At 41.1% G+C, this 15,427-nt stretch overlaps 1 protein-coding gene across 2 annotated transcripts; it reads right to left on the reverse strand.

Annotated features, from left to right (window-relative positions):
- Positions 1-2,968: 2,968 nt before the first annotated feature.
- cxcr4b (chemokine (C-X-C motif), receptor 4b) lies at positions 2,969-5,062 on the reverse strand. 2 transcript variants are annotated; one of them, XM_073472981.1, is made up of 2 exons: positions 4,972-5,062; positions 2,969-4,663 (listed from the first exon to the last, which is right to left on the reverse strand). In XM_073472981.1, the coding sequence occupies exons 1-2, from the start codon at positions 4,978-4,980 to the stop codon at positions 3,533-3,535; spliced, it is 1,140 nt and encodes a 379-aa protein (XP_073329082.1). In that variant the 5' UTR covers positions 4,981-5,062; the 3' UTR covers positions 2,969-3,532. The 2 variants fall into 2 exon arrangements, with proteins under 2 accessions (XP_073329082.1, XP_073329083.1); XM_073472982.1 differs by having other exon boundaries at positions 2,969-4,657; positions 4,972-5,045.
- Between the last annotated feature and the right edge of the window lie 10,365 nt (positions 5,063-15,427).

A 15,427-nucleotide genomic window follows, 5' to 3' on the forward strand; every position in this document is an offset into this window, starting at 1 on the left:
TACCTCAAACATTCTTTGTTGTTGTTTTTTATTCGATTGCTAATAAAATAAATAACTTTAAAAATGTACTGCTTTGGCTGTGATACGGCATGAAATATGCAAAGTAACTGGTAACTAAAGTTATCGAATAACAATGTACAAGTACCTGAAAATTGTAACTGGTGGTTCAGTATTTGAGTAAATGTACTTCACAATACAATACTTCACTGCTAGAAAATTGATTTTGACATAAACTCTGGAAATAAGAAGATGACTTTGACAAGGGAAGTTCAAACAACATGAAAAAATGTACTTAGCTTCCAGACAATCCAAATCATGTGTGTCCAGACTGCATGTGAATTGAATAACAGTAGAAAACTGTAATGATAGTAATAGAGTACATTATTTTGTGGGTGTTTCTGTTTCTCTGACAACAAAACACAGAGATACATGGCAAAACTATTAGGGAGAATCATTTGTACACAACCAGGTTGTGCAGATAGAAGTCTGTTGTCGAAAGTATCTTGATTTGATGCTGAATAACCCTGAAGTTCTGTGCTGTACACCTGAAAATATACTGTAACTGAGTATATACAAGATATATAGCACCTAACACGATGCACACAAACACATGGTAATAACACCGGTACTACAACATGACCACCATGTGTGGGCCTTTTCTTTTACGCATCCACACGAACACTTAAAGTGACTGTCCATGAAATTACTTTCACGCCTGTGGTCGAGTGCACTTAGTGCATCCAGGTATTCAGTGACCTTTGCAGGAATGGCCATGCACAGTGAGTGATGGTAGTTTGAATACAGTGGGGGGTCATCAAAGCTTTTCTCAGGCTGTTGGCCACAGGAGCTCCTGGAGCAGGAAACAGCCTTCCTGCTGCTCACTTTCCAACCAAAACAATGCAGCCATTAGTGGAGCAGGTCACTGCCCAAAAGGAACCTGTGGTATTTGAGCTACGTTTATCCTTACTTTGCAATAGTCTTTTAAAATAGTCTCTGCACTTATACTATCATTTATAGTTTTAATGCATTTCAACAGTGAACCTTAAATGAGCCTCTACAATGGTCTCACATCGCAGTTTGAAACTTGGATGCACGCTGGTAATGAATCACCAGTAGAGACTATTTCCTGTCCATTTCAACAGCTTTGGCCTTTAACCCATAAAACAAACATGCAAAGCTTCACTAGTGCACACATTAGTTTGTTTTAACTAATATATTAGATGTCAGAAAGGTTGGACTTTTGCAACACTGCACAGGAAGATGATATTGATGTTTTGCAAGGGCTGGCTTGCAAGGGATGGTTACACTTTCATGAGATTATTATCATATTAGGGAGGCAATATCTATTTAAAATAAACACTTCCTGATGTTGATGTTACAGAAGGGGCAGTATATGAAGTGTATATGTTGAGCTGTGAATATTTTCTCATAAAACAGAGAGAACAAAAGCTTTAATTATTAATGGAGAGGCTCCTACTTGCACCCAAGGCTTAATTCTCAAAGGGGCCATGAGAACTATTTGTGCACTCAAGAGGAAAAGTTGGACAAAAGCACTGTCCATTAATGTTTCTTATGGTGATAAAATATTTAGACAATAGTATAAAGTGCACCCACGGGAGAAAAATAATCAGTAAATCGATGAAAGAAATCACATTAAAGTGTGATGAAATCTCAGGAACTGTCATGCGGGATTACAAGCATATTCATCATGTTGTGTAATGAAGCAATTTGTTGTTCGGTTTGTCCTCACAGCCTCTGTTTAAGTGTTTAAGTGTGATCACTCTTAATATTTGTGCATTTAAAAAAAGGTACATTTAGGATAACTGACATATGATTTAGGTCAATATTATCCAAGTATAATTCTGTACACATGGTGGTTGATATGATCCAAAAGCTTCTAATCCAACAACAACTTCCCGACAGTGATAGAAGCAGATGAAGCAGATTTATCTGAACACAGTGAAGTGTTAATCACAGACTGATCCCTGCACAGGCTGAAGCAGTAAAGCTCATATGCTAATTCTGAATCATGTGGGAGCATTTCCAACTGAAAAAGCACCTTTTGTTTTATCCTGTTTCACTGACGGACCAGCGGCCCCCAAAATCTCCATTAACCTCGTGCCTTGGTGAGGGCACTTCACACCTTTTTTTTTACATGTAAAGAAATGGAAATGTTGCCCCACTGGAGCCTTGAATGGATGCCGGCGCTGCATCGCACAGAGGACATCTGACGACTTCATTCTTCTTGACGTCTATTGTTGCCGGCTTCCTTTGGTCTCCAACTTGAACATCACTCTGTCACCAGTCCACCCAGATTAGATCTCTCCTATGTAAGAGCTCCCGGAGAGATTGATGTGAGTGTGTGTTCAATTATCATTTTTATGTCTCATCTTGTCATATATCTCCAGGAGATTTATTGCCAATGATATATTGCATGAGTGCACAACAAAGACTCCCTATTTGCATCTTCAGAATATATAACCTGCGTTCTGAATGCTATTATTGTTTTTTGTTCTTGTTCTGCAGAGTTGACCCAGTGACCGCCTTTGTTAAAAGAACGAAGTTAACACTTGTTTACAAGCCAAGCACAATGGAGGCAGTATATCTTACATGCCAAAAAGAAAAGAGAAGACGTCAAAGGAGAGCTTAACATGTTATTTTCTTTGTTAAGGAGCCATATGGGTGCTAATTATAACCAAAGATTTGAGCTTTTGTGTCGTGGCTGCTCAAGATGTAATAGTGCACAGATGTTCTTGCAATTACAGGGCTGGCCTGCTCAGTCGTCCTTCTGCTTTTGAGTCAGATCAGGTGGAGACATTTGTGTTTGGACCCCCCCCCCCCCCCCCCCCCCCCCCCCTCCCTCCAACACACACACACACACACACACACACACACACACACACCTCATCCCCCACCCCCTGAGGGAAGGAGGAGCTGGTGTTAGGTGAAAATGCACACCACACAGTCGTTATGAGAGGCATTGAAGTTTTTTATTTTTACGTTAAAAAACACACACATTTAAAAAAAGGTTAAAAAAAAAAAGCAGCAGGCAATTTCTTTCTTTTTTACAAAACTTCCAGTGAGTGACGACAATAAATAACAGCTTTCAGATAATCACACAACTTAAGTGCGAACACACAAAATGCTACAAACTATGTACAGGTTTCCAAGAGCAGCTACCATCCCTGATAATAGAAAAGAAAGGGCATTGTACGCCTGAGCTTTGATACAGCATCACAAATTGTAAAGATGAAAACAGGGAAAAAATGGATTTTGTTTGCACAGCTGAATGAATGGAAATGAGGCACTGCCTGAGGACACAATCTGCTTTGAGGAGACATAAAACTTGCATAGAAATCGCACAAAAAACCCTTACAAGACACACAATTGCCGTAAACAAGGCCAACAAACTGTATAAACACTCTTTTGTTTTTTTTTACATTTGTACAAAATGTAGTTCTTTGAAATTAAAGCTTAGTCTTCTCTCCTGAGAGTTTCAAGTCACAGACTCGTGTTGAGTTTGACTGTTTTGTTAACTTGACAAAACACTTGAGGACTCGGACTCGGTTGACACGGATGAAATCGGTCCTCTCTTTTTGGTCATGAGAGTCGCCTTCTGACTTGACCTGCTGGTCACTGACAGTGCACTCCTGGCTGATTTCTTAAACATAACTCCCAGGAAAGCGTAGAGGATGGGGTTCAGGCAGCAGTGGAAATAAGCCAGAGCCTCTGTGACCGAAATCCACTTTTCCACCGCTTGTTGCAGTTTACAAGTGGACGGGACTACGTTCAGCATTATGAGAGTGTCCAAAAAGATGCCAACACAGTAGGGCAGCCAGCAGGAGAAAAAACACAGGATGAGGATGACCGTGGTCTTCAGGGCTTTCTTCTTCAGCACCTGGCCCTTGGAGCCTTGCGACAGCTTGGCGATGATGATGCAGTAGCAGATGAGGATCACCAAACCTGGTAGTATGAAGCCAACCAGGATGTGCTGGAAGCGGAAAACGACTGTCCATATGAGACTGGTTTCCTGTGGGTAGATGCGTTGGCAGATGGTCTTGGCGTCCGCGGTCTCCATGGACTCGTCTGTGAAGAGGTTGAAGTTTGAAGACCCTGTGCTCTGTACCCTGGCAAACACCAAGTCCGGTACAGTCAGCACAGCAGCAGGCAGCCACACACCCAGATAGATCACTCTGCTTGCAAGGAGCTTCCTCTTGGCCTGGCTGTTGGTGGCATGCACAACTGCCAAGTACCTGTCTAGACTGATGAAGGCGAGGATCAACACGCTGCTGTACAGGTTAAGGGTGTAGATCATGTGCACAGACACACAGAGGAAACCTCCAAAGTACCAGCTGCTGGCTGCATCCACGGCCCAGAAGGGCAGCGTGAGGACGAACAGGAGGTCAGCCACGGAGAGATGGAGCCGGTACTTGTCCGTCATGGTTTTGACTTTTTTCTGGTAGCCCATGACAACAATGACTAATCCATTGCCAATGATCCCCAGAACAAATATTATTCCGTAAACTGTCGGGAGGAAGATCTTGTTGAAGTTGTTGCTGAGCGCGCTGCCACATGGCTCCTCCGAGTCAAATGGATAATCTCCAGACTCCTCTGAGAAGTTCTCACTGTTGTTGCCGTCATACATGTCAAAGGATATCTTATACTGAAAGAAAAGAGAGATGAAAAGTTAGAAAAAAAGTTGATATCTAGGTTGTTTACATTATTTAACAAACACAATTTCTCCTGCAAATTCTAGTACTACCTTGTTTCTAATGTTGGAGCTGTGAAAGATAAAATTCCACTTTTCTCCAAGTTGCTCATGTTTACAGTTGAATGTATTTTAAAAAACAAGTAAGACTGCAGTGAGTTGTACAACTAGGTGGAAAAATAGATCTCCAGTAAGCAGCCTCAGGTAGAAACACAGCAAAGTGTCACACACAGGTTAAGAAAAGCGCTCTGAAACAAACTCACCTCTCCCATGTTGAACACTCGTTGGTTATGTAACGTCAGGACGCGGTGTGTGTGTGTGTTTGCGTGTGGAGCAGTGCGACCACGGATGCGTCTCTCTGAAGAGCCACCAACTTACAAGTCAATAAATACGCCGGTGCTGTTGACCCCTCCCCCCGGGGGGCGGAGAGCAGCAGGATGCGCTCGTCTCCAAAAACGGCCTGCCTATAAGACCAACGAACTGCTGAGCCTGTGGTGAGGGCGGCAGCCACTCAACAGTTGTGTCCCAAAAACCCCGGCTGTTACAAAACTTAGGCTTAAACAAACAACAAAAAAGTCTGTAGGGGAGAAAGTTGAGTAATTACTTAGTTACACAAGGTTCATATTTTATTATCATTTATTATGATGATTAAAAGTGATCTCTGTTATTTTTTTGTTTTTTTGTTTTTCTCTGGATCAAATCAGGCTTCCCTCATGCTTAATTGTTTATATACATATATATATATATATATATATATATATATATATATATATATATATATATATATATATATGTGTGTGTGTGTGTGTGTGTGTGTGTGTTTGTGTTTAAATATAGGAGATAAAAACACCATCTCAGGATCAAAGATGACAGAAACATTCTTAATGAATTCTTCAGTGTTTCCAATGAAAATAAACCCTTAAATAAGAACATTTTAACAGGAGTTTATTTCATTACAATGAAGAATTAAAGGTGCAATTTGCAAGAATTGTATCCTGTCAATTTCATGCTGCTGTAAGCAAATAGGGGGCAGCGTTTCACCCGAGTCATTGCTAGCTGCTGCTAACTATAGCTGATTGAGGTCAGTTAGCTGTGGGTAGCGATCCGGACAGGACGGGCTGGGGCTAGCTGGTTAGCATGCTAACTTCAGTAGATATCTCTGCAACAGACGTCATAACATCAGAACTGGATGATTTAAAAGTGCATGTTTAAGTGTTTTCAATGCAAATTATCCGTATTGCACCTTTAAACACCCTTAATGAATTCTACAGTGTTACTAATGGAAATAAAAACCTAAAAAAAGAACATTTAAACAGGATTTTATTTGAGTATGATAATGAATTGAATTCTCATGGGTGTAATTAATGATTATGAATCGATTATTAAGTGCACCAAAGACCCCTGCAGGAATATAGGAATGGTGCAATGTTTCTGTGAAGTTCAATAAGGTCTCTAAAGTAATTGATTCTATTGAGTCTTGACAGATATCTGTCAAGGAAAGTTATTGGAAAATTAGAGCATTTTTTTTGGATTATACAAGCTTCTCTGCAACATATCATCAGCACTTGCACTTCCCTCCCCACTCTGCATGAAGCGGCGGAGCTCTGACATTTAAATTGGCCGTTCAGCGTCTTCTCCCAACCTCATATTTCTCTCCGCAAATCACTTTATAACTGCCTCTGATGACAGTTTTCATCAGCCGAGTTCTGAATCTGTCCTCACCTTTACACACCCTGTCACTTCTCAAGTGCTGTTATGTCTGCGCTGCTAAATGACCCCCAGCAGATCTCAAAACGAACCACACACCCTGTAATGTGGGATTTCTATCAAACGGCTCTCGAGCCCTCAGTGTTTTCGAATGTTCCTTCTCTCAAACCTCTCTGATTTCAGTGATGACAGCACCGGGCCACACGAAACTCCCCGCCCCTCTTCTCAGACGGGGCCGTTGGGTTGTCTGAAACTGAATATCCTCCATGTGGCATGCAAATACTACTTCATGTCTTTGATATATGAGAGCAGTGATCGATTCAGTGCGTCAGTCTGCATCATTGATTCTATTGATGTCTTCCCCTTGAGTTAAAGAGGGATTTTTAGAGTTTCATGACAACATAACATTTGGAAAACATCAGCAACATCATTTTCAGGGAAATAAAAACTGCCTTTTGTATGCAGAAATCATGATTCGAGAGACATCAGCCATGAAAACATAACTCTTCTTACAATACCAGAGGTTAGTTAAGGTAAGAGTGAGGTTCAGCAACTACAACCACTCTGTTGGTGGTTCAGTGCATTTCAAAACCTCGGCCCGAAAACCCCCAAAACTCACCACAGTTTGCATTTCAAAACATCAACAGGGAGGAAAAAACAGAAAATTAATACAATCGCGTGCGTATACAGATGAGGAAGTTAAGCAAAAGATCACAGTCGTGACTGAATCATAAAAAGCCTGCTTCTATTAACAGATGGGATAGAGACAATTGCCATTTGTGTTGTGTCTGTACAACATGATCGTGTTCTTCCAGACTATAATCTCCAGTGACTTTCAAAGAGTCTGAAACTGTAGACATTTCATGAAGGATTTGTGGTATCTGGTACTTTTTAAGAGTGAGGCGAGCTACGTGTTTTTTTTCCCCCAATTTCTTTTGGAATAAGAATAATAAGCAAATGAAGCATCTGCTGAAAACAAAGAAAAGACAGTTTGATTTATAATCTGTTGAAAATGCACGCCGAAACATCAATGAGACAAACACGGGCGGAAAACAAACAGTAGCTTATAGTAGCTTAGTGAATATTGCCTTAATATGATACCAAATCAGCAATAATTCCGCCTTCACACACACACAAAATAATAACAAGTCCCTGGATTTAAATGAAAGGAATAAGCACATGTTGGGGCTTATCAAAGTGGTTGTAGACTAATCCTGCAAGTTGGACTCCTGAGGAGAGGAACAGGGGGAATCTGCAGCTCAGAGAGAGGCCACTGTATTGGTATGATGCCCTTATCAAAGTCATTCAGACACAGACAGTTGCTCTTTTATCTGTCTGCAGGAGGAACTCTAGGATTTCATCTGCGTGCTGAATAACATTGAGTATTTCATTTTTCACATGCTCCACTTTCTCTACAGTGGGGAGTTCCACTGACTTCCACTGAAGTTTTTTTGGGATGTTTTAAGTTTTTCTTCTGAAGCGCTCATATGTGTTTTTAATAACCACACATTTTGCTTAAATTTCCCCACGGCGGGTTTTAAACGTAACGTTCTCTGTTTGGAATTGTGGGGGTCTTTGAAGAGATCCAGTTGCGTGGTATTGGATCACTTTGCTCATCCTTACATGAAAGATACATCTGTGTGCAAAATGTTTCATGAAATTTCAACAGACTTCAGTCAAACATAATCACCAGCAACAATGGAGCAGTTATTTCAGTTATTAAAGGGGCATTGTGTAGTTTTGGAGAATAAATTCAAACTCAGACTTAATACGTAATAGGTAATAACACGAACTCAGGTGTATTTATCTTTTCCATACATACTGAATAAACAAGCTGTTCTCAGAGGAAAATAAGATCCCCTGAACACTGTTTCAAGCTCGAAAGGTGGCAGGGTCCACCACATATAAACAAAGTATAACAGTATGAAAATGTGTTTGTTTGTTTATTCAGTTTATTCAGTCATGAAAAGAAAGAGTTTGTTTATTTCGTTTGTTTAGACATAAACAAATCAGTCAGTGAAGATCTTCTGATACACATTGTTCTCCAAAGCCTACATAGACCCACAAAGAAGAAGGTCCTACGAGTTCATGGACCAAATCTCAGTGAATGTTTGGAGACTTTAGGAAAATGCTGAAATAATGAAAAATGGGGCATTTAGGTGGAATTTTCCAGATTCTGTGAACTACTGTAACTTTGGCACAGACGTTGTGGTGAGTGATACAAAAGTTATGGCTTTTCTCTCCTTTTCTTGCCACTAAACTGGGTGATTTTTTTATAGTTTAATTCATTTCAATAGAAAAAGGAAAAGGAGAGCATAATTTTCAACAGTTCAGTGCAACATTTATGCCTTGTCTTGTAGCTTTTAAGCTATAATCAGTGCGCGGCAATCAATCTCCTTCAGCAATTTACCTTTCACCATCTGTGGAGTCTGTGTGTACATGCAGCTTATCATTTTTGCAGCATTCCAACAAAAGAGATTTCACTCCTCGTAATAAATAAGACCTTTTTTTTTTTTTTTTAGGGGGAGCTTCAGCAGGATATCTGCAGCCTCCACTGTCAGCGTGAGGATTCAGATCGCTATCGGCCCGGAATACAAAAGATCTGTGAGCTACTTAGAATACAAATCACAAGAAGTGTGAACGGCAGCGAAGGGGGCTCTTCAGTGAAGAATGGCTATTGAAATGAGGCAGAAGAATGCCAGTGAGATAAAGAGAAGAATGAGCAGCGCTGTTCAGTCAACACCAGCCCTCCAGTTCCAACTCATCCTGGCCCCCCTTCAGCAAGTTGACACGGGATAATTTTTCATAATGATACCTGTGTTCAAATATCACCTTCTCTTTTTTTCCCTTTTAAAGCACCACATTGAAAATAACATCCAGCCTTTGTTGTCGAGGCCGACTTTGGGTGTCGCCCATAAATGCACCAGAGGTTTTTGGGTAACTCAAATACCTTTAATCTCTCGTCTGAGCTCTGAAAAGTGGCTCGTGTATTTCAGCTCAAAACACGCACGTGTCCGAGAAGTGTGCATGCTTGCCAGTGCATGTAGACTCACATATTTGTGGGAGACAAGATTTTAAATGTTTTTTTTGTGTTGTTGCGATATTTGTAGTACTCCCTCTTCACTGGCAGTTTGATTTAGTGCACCAAAAACATCCTCTACTTATTAAAGTGCTGTTCCATCTCACATTACAACCCACACGCCATTATTCACACTGTGAGAGTCATAAAAACAATCCGTAGTGAGTATTGAATTTATTTTGTGGCACATAATGTGCATTTTTGCATCGTAATGACAAGCTATGGCAATCTGTGGAATGTGAGAAGGGGGTCTGAAGTGTTGATTTTGTTGTTTTAAAATGACTTCAGATGATCTGAATGTCCCTGCATGTTTGTGCATCGAGTTATGTTCATTATTCACACTGGAATGCATAACTTCTTTATCTATCTATCAGTCAAGGCTCCATCAGGGTGCTTGTGTTTTTCCATCTCTGCATGTGTGTTGGAGTGTGAAGTCTGCTGGTGGGGGGATCGGCGGCGGTCCTCAGCCAAGATTCATCCTTCGTTCTCTCCGATCCTTTGTTTGGGTTTTGACTTCTGTCAAGGCGAGATGCACCGAGCCTCAGTGAGCGAAACATGACACTTATCGCCAGACTCAAATGTAGAGGTTGCAGGGAAGCGGCCAACATCTCACATAGAGTCTTCACGTAGAGGCTGTCGGTGCAAGTGGAAACTATTGTTGGCACAGACAAACATTAATGATTATATTTCCACGCAGAAAAAAAAAAATATTTGTAAAAGCATCCGCTTGCTTGCTTAAATGTTTGTGCTTGAAGAAAGAGCTCGAATTTGAACAATAGAGCCACTTTAAAGACAAAGCCTGCACCCTTATCTTTGGACGGCACCCCCTTAAACTTCCTACTTGGCCGTGCTGCTGCAAGTGTTGTTGGCCCTTTTAAAACTCTTTCCTTGACCTAAATCAAGGTCACATCACCCCAGGGAATTCAATATGGAATGCAAAAATGACCTTTATGCTCAACAAAACTTAAATTGAAAGTACTTTCAGTAAAGTCTGAAGCAATAAGCATCCAGCTTTTCAAAAAAGCTTTTAAAAAAACAGGTTCATGGCTTTATTTGGAGGTTGGAGTTTAATTCACTGATTTTGTCTTTAAAAAGTCCCAACCTGCCACAGTAAACAAAAAAAAGTGTCTTATCAACTGATTTGTGCACTACAGCAGTGGCTCTCAAACTTTTTCATGTCAAGGCCCCTTAAACTGACAGAAAACAGACCATGGAGGGCCACCGAATGAGGGGTTGCTGTAAGATGTTATATTGATGGAAGTGTATAAAACATATTAGTAGTACTAGAATGACACTCAGTAGAGTGCATACCTCCAGCGTGTATACTGGAGGTATCTACTCTACATATACGCCTGATTTTTTTCATCAATATCAACAAATTATTCCTTGAGAAATTAATAAAAATGTCAGAAAAAAGCCCTTTGGCAGCTAAACTCAGTGATGGAATGTGGATAAGTACATTTGATCAAGTACTGTACTTTTAATTTAGAGGTACTTGTACTTTACATGAGGCAGATATAGTACTTTTTACACCACTAAATGTATCTTATAACTTTAGTTACTACTTACTTTGCAGATGCATGCTGTATCAGAGCCAAAGTAGCTGATCAGAAAGTGCTGAACATCTGAGCCAAGAAGCAGTCGACCCGAATTATACGGTTAATACAGCTCTGTAAATATACTGTATGTATCATTTACTTTTACTCATACTTTTAATGCTTCAGTACATTTAATATCACACACACAAGTACTACTTGTGTGTGTGACTTCCACTTTTAGCAAAGTAATATTTTAACACAATATCTTTACTTTTACTCAAACAAATAAAGAATTTAGAGTAAATATGTGTTTCATAGTCAGTTTGAAATATTCATCATTCTGACATACTGCAGTGTTAAAGTTATTTTAGGATCACAGCAGGACAGCACTACATAAGTGATTTATTTTTATTTTTTTCTTACTGGCACACCAGCAGGCTGACTCCTCAGCCATCCGCCTGACAACGTTGGTGGGCACCGACTGGAAGGAGTTGATTTTTTACTCCAGCACATTTTCACGCTGATTAGCCTGAATCCTGCTGCTGCCTGTCCTGACATGGAGGCTCTGCGAATTATACAAGCGGGCATGAACCAATAAAAACTGAAATGGCTGACACTGCCCTGGAGCAGTTAGGGGAGAAATATATATCCACATGTGGCACAGATCCAGAGCCAGCCACCAGGCCGGTTGAGAAATGTGGCCCGCTGTTGCATAGGAAGGGTGTTTGCTATGAGTCCATGATAAATGCAACCGGGGTTCCCTTTCCTTTTTCACCAACGTCTCCACTGTGGTTTTGCCTTGCAACAGTATTGAAATACTGGCATAAAACGGTCTGCTATCACATGGAAGTTTATCTGTCATGACTGAAACTTACACAAACTCAATGCAAAGTGTCTGCTAAAGATGATTTGAATGTAATTATTTGCATTAGGGTTGATAATGTTCAATCAAGAACCGGTTCTTTTCAAGTTTTCTGTCACCGCCTCAGTAGATCAGAGATCTGTCGTAGTATTTCAGTCCCATTCTGAATGAGTTCCTCTCACTATTTCCTGAAGACACTGGGAGAACACTCCGCTGCATTCGTATACGACAGATCACAGCGAGCGTTCTTTCAGGCTCTCTGCAGGTGGAGGTCCTCCATCTGTCCTATGTGGACGGTGGAGGGGACTTAAATGCGAACAGAGGCTCAGCTCAGCCCTGATCACCCCAGATAACGGGGACAATAGGCCAGATGACAGCAGATAAGCTTTCTAGAGTCAAGTGACCAGGGGAGGGACAGAGAGAATAAACCTGCTGCCAAGCCAGACTGCCTCATTACTTCTACCGTCAGGAGTCTTGAAATCCTCAGTTTGAATTACATGTCAGCGGCGTTTATCCAATAAATACTGGCACCGATGTTTTATTTACAGTTGTATTGATCATCATAAACATTATTTGAAATCAAGCACATGTACGATTGACTGGTTGCATTTCACTCTGAAAAGGATCCATTTATTTATGATATGTGGAGCCTGATTGCCAGAATATGTGCTGTGATGTACATTCCTGCAAACCAAGGATACGTTGAAACTTTTGGCTTCTTTACGTTGCAACTTTATACTTCTTTATATTTATTTCTCTATTTCATGCAGTGCCAACACAGAGCTGTTGGTCTGGTTAGGTTGAGGCACAAAAACATCGGGTTAGGGTAGGGTAGGAAAAGCTCGTATTTTGGCATAAAATACCACAAACACGGCTGAAGTCCCGTCTCCTCAAAGATATCCATTGGATTGTTTCTTGAACAGCAGTCTCTCATTTGGCAGCTATCACGCCGAGCTGCACATTGTCTCAACGTCTTGTTAAAGATATCCATTGGTTTCACGCTTACAAGTGTAAAAATGTTGTCTCGAGCAGTGGTCTCTCGTTAAAAATAGCCACTGGTTTCACCGTTACAAGTGTTTTCTCAAACAGTGGTCTCTAGTTTGGCAGCAGTCTCGCCTGGCTACAAATTGTCTTTTTGACGTCTTTGTAAATATGTCCAGTGGTTTCACACTTACAAGTGTTTAAACAGTAACTCGACCAGTGGTCTCTCATTAAAGATATCCAGTGGTTTCAACCTAACAAGTTCTGAAATTCTGCAAATTTTCCAGACATCTCGATAAAAATATCCAGTGGTTTCAAACTTTTAAATGTTGACAGGGTATATTGAATAGTGGTCAGGTACTGGAGAAATGTTGATATGAAAGATACCAATTTAACATATCCGGGGTTTTGCAGAAATGTACAATGCCGACATTTTATTCTGGTGACTGGGACGAACATGTGGCTGAATAATGTAGACTATATTTGTGAAATCGTGCCATGATATCAGAGACCGTTTCAGGAGCAGACAAGAGTAAAGAATCTCGTATTATTCTGTTAAATAAACATAGCAATACCTAAGTATCACCTACCAGTGTCCTAGTTGTTCAACTAAGCCAAACATGTTTAACCTTTCCAGGGAGGCTCCGTGCGTAAAACCCATCGCCTTTGGCAGTTTGCTTTTAGTGCTGATTTATAGCACCACTCAACCAAAGAAGACGGGCTTCATTCATTATTTAAACACTAGGATGGGAGAGCGACGAGCTGGATTTGTGTATACGAGGATCCTCGTCGATGGACAGAGCTCCCTGTGAAGAGTGACATAAGGCTCTGGTTTGTGGTTTTGCCTTGCAACGGTATTGAGATACTGGCATAAAATGGTTTGCAATCACATGGAAGTTTATCTGTCAGGACTGTCATTTATACAAACTCAATGCAAAGTGTCTGCTAAAGAACGTTATTATTTGCATTAGGGTTGATAATGTTAAATCAAGAAACGGGTTCTTTTCAAGTTTTCTTGACGAGTGACAGAAGGCTCTGGTCTGGAGCGAGTGTCCAGCACCAGAGCAGAACAAAGCACCAGTGGAGGAACATCTATTAGCTCCGGCCAGAGGGACGCTTCACCGCCCCCGTGGAGCCTCCTTGTCTGAAAGATGACACCGTCTACATTGACCGCCTGAAGCTAACAGAAAACAAATAGTTGTTTTATTTTCCTCTTCCTACAGGAAAGAGCAGCGGGCTGTGAAGACCATTGCTGTCCTTTAACACCTTCAACACAACAATAAAAAAATGTTTTTCTCTCTCTCGGTTGATGAGTCACATGTGTTAATCACCGTCTGCTCATCAGGCTGGAGCCTCTTGTGAAGCAATTCAAATGACGTGCCAACTTTCTGTTATACTTGGGGTAAACGCAGGTACACTCATTGTTTTCTCTGTAGGCAGCGATGTTAGGGCTTTCCAGCAAACACTGAGTACATAGAAACAAAGGAAGCTCTTAGTCTCAAATGTGTATCATTTCAGGAAAAGAGAACAACATAATGCCAATGAAAGGAGTGTCAGATTGTTTCTCCTCGTGTTTGTATCGAGGCAGACAGGGAGTGCCCCCTGTGAATAAAAAAAAACAGATATATTGCTAAACAAACCAAGCCTCTGTGCTCCCTCAGCCCTATGATAGTTTCCTCCTCGAGACAACTCTCCGGTTGACTCCTGAAGGCGCTCGCTCGGGACCTGCAGCCCTTTGTACACGGCTGCCTTTGGGTTTATTTTCTCGGCACAATTGAATTCTTTTCTTTTCTAAAGACTGTAGATCCCTCCGCTGATACAGAGTGTTGCCTCTCCTACCCCCCACTGCCTCAAATCTGTGAGGATTATTGTGTTTTTGTGTAAACAAAGATGTGGAGTAAATAATACATCTGGGTTTTTTGCTGCATCCGGCCCTTCTGACTTTTTGATTATTTAGCTGGCCCCATGTTTTAGAGTTTTTTTTATGACAGGAAATTGGACGGGTGCTGGTCACTCTGTCCGCATACCAATAGCACTGTATTCCCACAGGAAGGTTATTGATCAGGATATGACAGGTGCCGTTTGTTTCGGTGTTTGTTTTGAGTCTTACTTCGGCTGGAAAACTCTGCGCTGTTTGCTCTCATTATGCTCCTGGAAATGATATCTGCCATCAGCCTCAGCAGGACGATCAAAACACACTCTTTTCCGACAAACAATGAGACGGGAAATATCCATTAATGAACTGAATGAATTAGCAGCGAGTGCACACGACTTATCAGCGCTGTGAGCTTGACGAGCCGGATGTGATAAAGTGTTGCCTTTCTAGGGACAGACAGAAGATTTTCAGGCCTCAGGTGGGAGAACGCTCCTATGAACTCATATCGCTTTCGACTGATTATTATCTGTCAAGCAGCGAGACACTTGGATATTTGCTTTGAGCTGTGGTGGCCAGAAAGGAGAGGCCCCTAAGGCAGTTGGCAAAATGTGTCATTATCAGAAGTGTCAACAAAGCTTCTGGGTTATCATCAATAACATCTGTATGACAGCGAGGA

This window comes from Pagrus major, chromosome 9, assembly GCF_040436345.1.
Source record: "Pagrus major chromosome 9, Pma_NU_1.0".
Classification (NCBI taxonomy): Eukaryota; Metazoa; Chordata; class Actinopteri; order Spariformes; family Sparidae; genus Pagrus; species Pagrus major.